The 10795-nt window shown below is 38.5% G+C and overlaps 1 protein-coding gene across 1 annotated transcript; it reads right to left on the bottom strand.

Moving 5' to 3' along the window:
• Positions 1–728: 728 nt before the first annotated feature.
• On the bottom strand, positions 729–10567 carry LOC107458000 (uncharacterized). The gene is made up of 2 exons (XM_016076197.1): positions 10294–10567; positions 729–1153 (listed from the first exon to the last, which is right to left on the bottom strand). Exons 1-2 carry the CDS (start codon positions 10565–10567, stop codon positions 729–731), a joined length of 699 nt encoding a protein of 232 aa, XP_015931683.1.
• Between the last annotated feature and the right edge of the window lie 228 nt (positions 10568–10795).

Below are 10795 nucleotides of genomic sequence, written 5' to 3'. Positions count from 1 at the left end.
CCGCTTACTATCGTTCAGGTGGGCCGCATACTTACCACCAAATGATGGCAGTGAACAAATGGTTATAAATTATCGCCTTGTGTTAAATCTATTGACCTCTCGAGATGTAAGAAACCTCCTTGCATACTGCCCCTTGAAGCTGAGAGCAAAATTTGCAGCAACATGCCGAATACAAAATGCACGATAAGCATGGGGAGGTCGCCAACCAATATCTAGTGTCTCTAGTGTAGCCTTGATGCCATTGTGCCTGTCAGATATCACCAGAATACCTGGCTGTGAAGTAACATGTCTTCTCAGGTTGGATAGAAAGTATGCCCAAGACTCTGCATTTTCTCCTTCCACAAGTGCAAACGCAACGGGCAATATGTTCGAGTTTTCATCTTGAGCAATAGCCAACAACAAAGTCCCTCCATACTTTCCATACAAGTGTGTACCATCGATGCTGACTAACGACTTATACTGTCAAAAAGCCTCAATACATGGAAGAAATATCCAGAACATACGATGAAAGTAGAATGTTGATTCATTAACCTGATCACACACTCTAACTGGGGAGGTCTTCAGTAGAGCAATCATACCCTCCATGGTGGATGTGAACCCAAGGATCCAACTGGGCAGCTCACCATAAGACTCCTCCCAATCGTCGTAGATCTGTGCTACTGCCTCTCTTTTGCCATCCATACCTTCCTGTAGCTAGGCCTGAAACCATAGGTTGCCTCCGTTGCCTCCTACAACACCTTAATTGTAACCGAGGCATTAGCTCTGACCAATGGAAAGATCCTCGCATATATGACATGATAATCAAGCTGTCTGTAGTCGCTCGATATCGATGTGGCCAAACACGTGTGCAGTTCGTTGTACCTCCTAACTTTCCAGGTGCTCTTCCTTTGCCACAGCGTGATACGAATCATCCACGTGCACTCTTTTCCAAACTCCTTGCAGCTCCCGTGGTATTTGAGATGGTCAGACTCCATCACTCTGGACTCAACTCCACGCCGGATGCCGTAACCTTTTACACTCAGCACAACTTCCTCCTTATTTTGGAAAGATTGGCAAATCTGAAATTCCACCAAAGCATTCGCATCATGCAAACCCTGGCCGACGAAGATTGCCTCTACATTCTGCTGTTGGCCGACGACTTCCAAGTTCAAGGCTGATAAATGTGGAGGATACTGTTGTGTGACTGATGAGAGAACTTTTGCGTGGTCTAGAATTCAGAATAAATTTCCGTTGCAAGTATAGCTTCTGAACCAACAAAAGTCCTTTCATACAAACGTTTTGGTTGTCACAAGTAACAAACCCCTTTGATGGTTTCAGTGGCTAAGAGAAGGGGGGGTTGAATCTTAGCCCCTTTTTCAAAAGCTAACACTTGCTGATTCTTGGAAGAGACTTTTCTGTTTTTGCTCGTCACTTGACACGAGCAACTTTGTTTTGTCTCGTCCCTTGCCACGAGACTTTTTGTTTTGTCTCGTCACTTGGCACGAGATAATTCTGGCTTTTTCTCGTGTGTGGTAGAAAACAGAAATGGAGTAGAAAGAGAAGAAGATTGCACCCAGATATATCCTGGTTCGGCTGCTAAGTGCAGTGCAGCCTACATCCAGTCTCCATCACAAATATGATGGAATTTCACTATAATCAATCTGATTACAACTTGTAAAGTGCTAACCCAACTTACAAGGGGATTCCCACAGAATCATGATACACAACATAGATGAACAAAGGAACTCTAAGACATCTATGGCTTTTTCTTTTAATTTTGCACTCTCTGCCTTTTTCCGCTCTATGGCTTTTTCATTACAAACCTCACTTGTTTGCCTTTTACCATGAGACTCAAGACATGACAAAATTAAACAGAAAAATACAAAACAGAATACATTGAAGGAGAAGAGAAATCTGTTAGCTCAGGTAGCTCTGAGAACTCTGTGTCTTGCACTCTCAAATTTTCTCCTTGCTTCAAACAGTGGTTGTTCCCCCTTTTTAAAAGAAAAGAGAAACCCTCCACACTTGAAGCCAAAACCGAACCAACTTTCTTCCTCCTTCAACAAACCGGTTCGGCCACACAAAGAGAGAAGAGATAATCATGCATTAACCAACATGCAATTACCTCTAGTCCTTTCTTGATCATCAACCTTCATCAATCCGGACTCTCCATCCTTGGCTTCCTCTCCAAGATGGATTCCTGGCCCTTGATGACTCATGATGATGATGACTTCATCTACTTCAAAATCTGCCTTCAACCATCACTTCGCCACTCTAGCTACTCCCTGTGGTGGTTGGTCAGAATCGAAGACAAGCCATGCTTCAAGAATCTCCCTTTTGGCCGAATCTTCTTCTTCCATTTTGAGCATGAAAGGCTCAAGATTACCTCACCAAATCTAACCACATTTGGTAGTAATCTTAGCCACAGCTCATCTTTCTTTTGGTATGTTTTCTTGCCATCATTAGCTTGATGGTCTTGATGCATGCAACTCTTTCCTTTTCTTCGTTGAAGAGCACGGCGTCCATTGTTTCCTGGACAAGGACTGAATAGAGAAGAAGAAAGAGATGAGAGAGAATGAAAAGAATCTGAATAAAAGCAAAGCAAAGTGGTTAAGCAAATTAATTTGAATAGCTTGCTTTTACTCCCCTAACATAGAGTGGCGTGTTTGACATAATAGCCATTAATCACTTCTGCTGAATTTTTCTCTCTCATGTTCCCCATGCATTAATTAACAATGTAATAGATTTTGAAATCCATCACTTTGTTAGAGCTTGGTTCCGTTGGAAGCACTATGCTTTCATTTTTCTTTTGATTCGGACCAAGCATGGAACCTATTCTCTTTAGTATAATTTGGGCTTGTGACAATATAATCAAAGCTGGCCCATTTGATAAGCATTTGCTTTCCTGATGATTTGTGTAGCGGATCAAGCATAGGAAGCAAATAAGAAAGCATTCGGTTGGGCTTGCAACATTAATATTTATTCTGGCCCATTAATATAAAATTTCAGCCTCATAGTATAAAGCATGTAGCAAGGCTGCTTATTGGGCTTTAAGTCAGAAACTTATTTCCCGGCCCATCAAAAAACCTGTAACAAAATTATTAATCAAAAATATGTTAAATGAGAATCAGATTAATAATTTTGTAATTAATTATTTTAACAATGTTTAGTCATCACAAATATTAAATTAGAGTTTTCCAAACTCATCACCCTTTAAAATTGATAACCGAGTATTTAAACCTCGGGTCGTCTTCTCAAGGAATTGCAGGGAGGTATGTTCTTATTATTGGCTATGAAAAAGGTAAAATTGGGGGTTTTGGAAATAAGGAAGAAGTATGACAAGTAATTCAAATGACAATTAAAATAAATAAATAACTATAAAATAAACTTTTGGCAAGGTATGAGAAGTTGGAAGTCCAGACTTTGTTATTCTTAGCAATAATAATAAAAGTTGAATCTTAATTCCACTTAGTTGACCTTTGCTAGAGCAAGGAAAAGTCAAGGGACTAATCAGTTAGACCTTCGAATCCTATTTATTTCCTAAGAAAAGGTTGGGATTATTGAAGTTCAATACAATTAGCAAAGATAACAATTATCAATTATATTGAGTTGAGGTAACTCCTGAGTTCCTGATTTCTTAACCAAAACCAAAAATGTAGAAAGCTAAATTAAAATCATCAATATCTGGAATACCTCAAATAACAATACATTCAAAGCAATAAAATCTAACATGGAAAAGTTCATAAGCCAATTGGGCAACATAAATCAAATACAAATAAAAGCATTAAAGTATCTAAAATAAGAGATAAATATAAAGTAAAGAAAATATTGAACCTGATGAAGAGTCGAATTAAATCCTAATTTCTAAAAATCCTACCTAAATACTAAGAGAGAGGGGAGAACCTCTCCCTCTAAAAACTACATCTAATCCTAAAATTATGAATTATGAGTCTAATCTCCATTTCCCTTCATTCCTCCACTTTGCAGCCTTTAATCTATGTTTTCTGGGCTTGAAACTGGGCCGGAAATAGCCCAGGATTCGCTGTTTGCGAAATCTGCCACGCTGATTTTCGCAGATGCGACGCGTTCGCGTGGATGACGTGTTCACGTCACCTATCTGTATGGCCACTATGAGAAATTATATATCAAATCGAAGCCCCGGACGTTAGCTTTCCAACACAAGTAAAACCGTGTTATTTGGACTTCTGTAGCTCAAGTTATGGTCGTTTTAGTGCGAGAAGGTCAGGCTGACAGCTTTGCAGTTTCTTCAACTTCTTGTATTCCTTCCACTTTTGCATGCTTTCTTTCTATCCTATAAGTCATTCTTGCCCTGTAATCCTTGAAATCACTTAACACACATATCAAGACATCTAATAGTAATAAAAGAGGATTAAATAAAAGAAAATAAAAGCCAAAGAAGCATGTTTTCAATCATAGAACAAATTCTGGGAAGGAATTGTAAAACATGCAAATAGTATGAATAAGTGGGTAAAGAGTTGATAAAATCCACTCAATTAAGTACAAGATAAACCATAAAATAGTGGTTTATCAACCTCCCCACACTTAAACAATAGCATGTCCTCATGCTAAGCTCAAGAGAAACTATAAAGAGATGAAGAGGAATGATAGAATGTATGAGATGCAACCTATGAATGCAACTAAATGCAAAATACAATGCAACCTATGTAATTGAGTTCAACTACATACTAGGATGTCTCTGCCTACTTGGTTAAAAATAAACAAGTCCTCCAAGGCAAAAATAAATTAGATTCCACTAATTCAAATCACACAATAAGATGCAAGTAAACTTGTAAGAAGATAGCTCATGAAAGTTGGGAATATAGAATCAAGCATTGAACCCTCACTGGAAGTGTATATCACTCTAATCTCTCAAGTGTATAGGGTTATTCACTCTACTCTTTTCTAGTCATGCTTTCTAAACCTTGTTCTTCATCTAACCAATCAACAAATATTTAATGTACCAATGCAAACATCATGAGAACTTGTTATATATATATATATATATATATATATATATATATATATAGATTCTCTTTTTTTTTGAATCATAGAAGCAAACATAACTTATCAATGCACATGAATTCTCCATTATTTTTCTATTTTGGTTTCTCATGAGTAGGTTCCCAAATTCCCAATATTCAAATAGATTAGAGACATGATACATTCCTTTATTAACCCATGTTCTCACAGTTTTCCCCGCACTTAGTTGATGCACAATCTCTATCTTAAGCTAACCAAAGATTCAATTGGGATATTACTTTTATTTTTCTGCTTAAGGCTAGTGGTGTGGTAAAATACAGAACAAATGGGGATTAAAAGGCTCAAAATGGCTGACAAGGGTGATTTAAAGGGTAGGCTTATTTGGGATAAGTGAGCTAAAAACAAATAATGGTCTCAATCATATGCAAGCATGTAAATACACTAAATAATGGACATATAGATTGGAACAAAATATATATTACAATCATAGAGGAGGAAACACACAAGAATAAAATATTTATGGTTAAATAATGTAACCATGTAAATAAGCTCAAAATCTCACAGGTTGTGTGTTCTTTGGCTCAAAAACCATGTTCCAAATATAACTTCAAACAAATTTAACAAAAAATTTTCAATTTAAATTAGTGAAATACTATAAAAATTTCTTGAAAAATAAAATATTGCTTCAACCAAGTAGTAAAAAATGCACAAAATCAAATAAATATGCAAATGCAACAGCTAGCTACAAAGAAAATTTAAACATTGGTGTTGAGACAAGAAAGTACTAACCCATGGAGATCGGTATCGACCTCCCCACACTTAAATATTGCACCGTCCTCGGTGCATACTAAGATGTACAAGTGGATGGGCTGCTCCAACTGATGCCTTTCTCCAAAGATTGTGCAGGTGGACTTGTTTGTCTTCCCATTAAGAAGCTTTTCCTTTCCCTTCGTGGTGGCCATCCTGAAAGAAGAGGGAAAAGAATAAAAGTAAACCAAAAATAAAGATAGAAAATAAATAAAATATGGGTGTTAATGCCAGATAATAAGGGTCTCAATTACATGGTAGCTACAACATGCAAGTGAGAAAACAGTAGAAGTACATGGTAAAGCAAGAGTGCAAAAATTTGCGACAATGGGAAAGAGAGTGCAAGATAATATAAATTCATGTCAATGCAAAATTAATGCAAATATCATAAAAGATTAGCATTGACTTAAACAATATTACCCAACAGCGTAAAATAAGTCACTGAGTACCAAAATAATACCAGAAAAGACACAACAGTTGAATATGAACAAGTAACACCAATGAAAAAATAATAAATTTAGAAAAGAAAATAAAAAGATGCACAAAATTGAAATGCAATGGAAGAAAGTATGCAAATAAATTAAATAAAATAGAATGGAGGTGAAAAAGATGAGAAGTCAAAGAAAATAAGAAGGGAAGGAGAAAGAAATAAGGAAAGATAAGAAAAATAAGGATTTGGAGAAGAAAAGATAAGATATTTGGCAAATTAGGATAAGCTGTGCGACGCGATCGCGTGGAACACGCGGTTGCATGACTTGCACTTATACGGATTGACGCGGTCGCGTCGGTCACGCGGTCGCATGACACAGTTTATGCTACTAGCGTGAGGGCAGCCTCGCGCTCGCACAACTCTCTATTCAAAATTTTTATTTTTGCCAAATCTGGGGTGACGCGATCGCGTGGTCGACGCGATCGCGTGAGTGGCCAATATGGGGATATGACGCGGTCGCGTCGGTCACGCGGCCGCGTGAGAAGAACTGTGCGTTTAGCACCAATCCAACACCACTCTAGCACAACTTTCGGTCGTGCACCTTTTCTACGTCGAATTCCAAGGCACGCGGCCGCGTGAGTGACGCGGTCGCGTGGGAGGCCAGTGTTCCCACTCGACGCGGACGCGTCAGCGACGCGGTCGCGTGGGACGATTTATGCCACGGGCACGCCTCCAGCCACACTCTCACGTGACTCTCTGTTCGATTTCTCTTCTTCACAACGCACATGTGACGCTGACGCGTCAGTGACGCTGCCGCGTCGCGTGTGTGCTTTTTTATTTTTTTATTTTTTTTATTTTTTTAATAATGCAGTATGCAGAATGCAATGCTAATATGAATGTTATGCAAAATTCCAGGTTCAATACAATAAAATAAAATAAAACTCGAAAACAAATAAAACTAAATAAAAATGAAAAAGGAACGATCATACCATGGTGGGTTGTCTCCCACCTAGCACTTTTAGTTAAAGTCCTTAAGTTGGACATTTGATGAGCTTCCTATTATGGCGGCTTATGTTTAAATTCATCCAAAAATCTCCACCAATGCTTGGAATGCCAATAGCCTCCAGGGTCCCAAACTAGGCATGTGAAGCTTCTGAGCAGCTTCAAATAGATTTTCAGACTCCCGGGGTGATGAATATCAGAGTATTTTCTAGGATCCCAAACTTTGGTTCCAAATCCGCCTTTGTTTTGATCTATACTTTTCCATTCGGGCGGTTTGGAAATTAGATTCTCACTAAGATGACCAAACGTTTTCTGAGATCCTATCAAGTGAGCTTGACACCAACTTCTGCACCTCAAATTGAAATGCGAAACCTCATTGGATCTTGCATACCAGCACTGAGTGCGAGTCATTTCCCTTTTTCTCTTAAAGCCGCAAAGAGCTCTAAGCTGACCATCCGTTTCAAGCAAACCATATTCAAGTGGAAAAATAAAGATAAGAGTCAAGGATTTTACCCACTTGAAGTCTGTATTGGGTGGTAATGGCCTTGGGATCAGTGTTTTCAGGGGTTCTGCAAGATCTACTCCCTTGTGGTCTTCAGTGGATTCCTCCACTTCCTGGCAAACCTTTTTCATTCCAGCCATATCCTGGTCAAAGTTTTCCATATCTTCCTCATCACTTGAGTCATAAACAGGAGGTTGAGAAAAGTTGACCTCTGCATCATCTTCGTATTCACTTGGGGAAAATTCGCATTGGAGGTTGTGCAACATCCTCTTTAGCGTCAGTTGTAACATCCTTGACGGGGTCTTCCATGACTCTGTATTCCCGTGGAGGTTCAGCATCTCCTAAATCTTCAACCAACTCTTCTTTTTCTATAATGACAGTGTCCTCTACTTGTTCTAGTACGAAGTTGTGCTCTATGATGTCCACTGGAGTTCCTTGTGTCTTCTTCACAATACATTCTTCATTAGATTCTCCACATGAAGCCATGGGAGTCTGTTGAGTGGCTGAATGTCTGGAAGATAGTAAATTTATTGCTTGCTCCAGTTGCTAAAGGGTTGTATTGAATTGGTTTACTGATTCTTCGAAGTGAACCTGTGATTCTTGGCTTGATGGATATGAACATGGTTTGTAGGAGAGTGGTGGTTCTTGGGAGTGATTGAATTGGTGTTGGGATGGATAAGGATCATGTGGTAGTGAATGGTGAAAAGAAGCTTGTGAGTATGGTGGATTGGGGCTGTGTTGGAAGGATGGTCTCTGAGCACAGGGTGGGGCTTGTTGGTAGCTACAAGGCGGTCCACCGAATCTATCAGTTGGACATGCATTGTAAAATGGTCTTTGTCCATGGTATCTAGGATGGTGTTGTTGCCTAAAGGGTTGATTGGATCTTTGTGGCTCCATCCATCTTTGATTGCTTAGACCTTGATGCATAGTCATGTTATAGCTTCCATTCCTTGCAACAAAATTAGAACCAAACTCAAAGCGAGATGGGTGAGAATTCATAATAGTTATCAGAAATAAGAGGGAAGAGAGAAAACAAATAAACAGTAAAAGAAATTTTTTTTTGAAAAATATTTACAATAACCAATAACAAGGCACACGTTTGCAATTCCCCGGCAACGGCGCCATTTTGACGTCATGATTTTTGCTAGTAAAGAATTTTATAAAAATAGTTGCGTTGTAGATATAGTTTCTAAACCAACAAAAATTCCTTCGTGCAAACGTTTTGGTTGTCACAAGTAACAAACCCCTTTAAAATTGATAACCGAGAATTTAAACCTCGGGTCGTCTTCTCAAGGAATTGCAGGGAGGTATGTTCTTATTATTGGCTATAAAAAAGGTAAAATTGGGGATTTTGGAAATAAGGAAGAAGTATGACAAGTAATTCAAATGACAATTAAAATAAATAAATAAATAACTATAAAATAAACTTTTGGCAAGGTATGAGAAATTGGAAGTCCAGACTTTGTTATTCTTAGCAATAATAATGAAAGTTGAATCTTAATTCCACTTAGTTGACCTTTGCTAGAGCAAGGAAAAGTCAAGGGACTAATCAGTTAGACCTTCGAATCCTATTTATTTCCTAAGAAAAGGTTGGGATTATTGAAGTTCAATTCAATTAGCGAAGATAACAATTATCAATTATATTGAGTTGAGGTAACTCCTGAGTTACTGATTTCTTAACCAAAAACAAAAATGTAGAAAGCTAAATTAAAATCATCAATATCTGGAATACCTCAAATAACAATACATTCAAAGCAATAAAATCTAACATGAAAAAGTTCATAAGCCAATTGGGCAACATAAATCAAATACAAATAAAAGCATTAAAGTATCTAAAATAAGAGATAAATATAAAGTAAAGAAAATATTGAACCTGATGAAGAGTCGAATTAAATCCTAATTTCTAAAAATCCTACCTAAATACTAAGAGAGAGGAGAGAACCTCTCTCTCTCTAAAAACTACATCTAATCCTAAAATTATGAATTATGAGTCTAATCTCCAGTCCCCTTCATTCCTCCACTTTGCAGTCTTTAATCTGTGTTTTTTGGGATTGAAATTGGGCCAGAAATAGCCCAGGATTCGCTGTTTGCGAAATCTGCCACGCTGATTTTCGCAGATGCGACGCGTCCGCGTGGATGACGCGTTCGCGTCGTCTATCTGTACGGCCACTATGGCAAATTATATATCAAATCCAATCCCCGGACGTTAGATTTTTAACGCAAGTGAAACCGCGTCATTTGGATCTCTATATCTCAAGTTATGGTCGTTTTAGTGCGAGAGGATCAGGCTGACAGCTTTGCAGTTTCTTCAACTTCTTGTATTCCTTCCACTTTTGCATGCTTCCTTTCTATCCTCTAAGCCATTCTTGCTCTGTAATCCTTGAAATCACTTAACACACATATCAAGGCATCTAATGGTAATAAGAGAGGATTAAATAAAAGAAAATAAAAGCCAAAGAAGCATGTTTTCAATCATAGAACAAATTCTGGGAAGGAATTGTAAAACATGCAAATAGTGTGAATAAGTGGGTAAAGAGTTGATAAAATTCACTCAATTAAGCACAAGATAAACCATAAAATAGTGGTTTATCAGTGACTGAACCCGAAGTTCCATGGGGTGTATGTGTATTGCTCAGAATATCATCATCATTGTCCCTACCAATGTCGACCAGCTCATCATCCGAATCATCGTCTCGCATCGCATTCTCAACTCGATCCGGTCTGGCTTCAACTTCAAAATTAGGAACACCAGGAGGCGCACCATCAATACCAGCCGCAACACATGAAGGATCAGGAATCGAACCTGACGCTGCTACCACAGGCATCGACGTCGAGGCACCACCCATCGTCGTTGACTAAGGATTCGGCACCGATGCCCCGAAGCTGTCGACACCATCTTGCAAGTTCGCAAGCAGCTTAGGTATTCTAACCTCCGGAAAATTCCACCGGCAGTGAAACAAGACCTACATATCTTCATCGGACCCTATCACAAAGGTCTCATACCTCACACTAGTTGACACAACGGCAATGGAAATCTTGTAGAATAATTTTTTTTACCCACTTTGTACCACGCA

This window comes from Arachis duranensis, chromosome 7 (genome assembly GCF_000817695.3).
Source record: "Arachis duranensis cultivar V14167 chromosome 7, aradu.V14167.gnm2.J7QH, whole genome shotgun sequence".
Classification (NCBI taxonomy): domain Eukaryota; kingdom Viridiplantae; phylum Streptophyta; class Magnoliopsida; order Fabales; family Fabaceae; genus Arachis; species Arachis duranensis.
The sequence above is the reverse complement of the archived record's forward strand: the minus strand, read 5'-3'. Positions and strand labels throughout refer to the sequence as shown.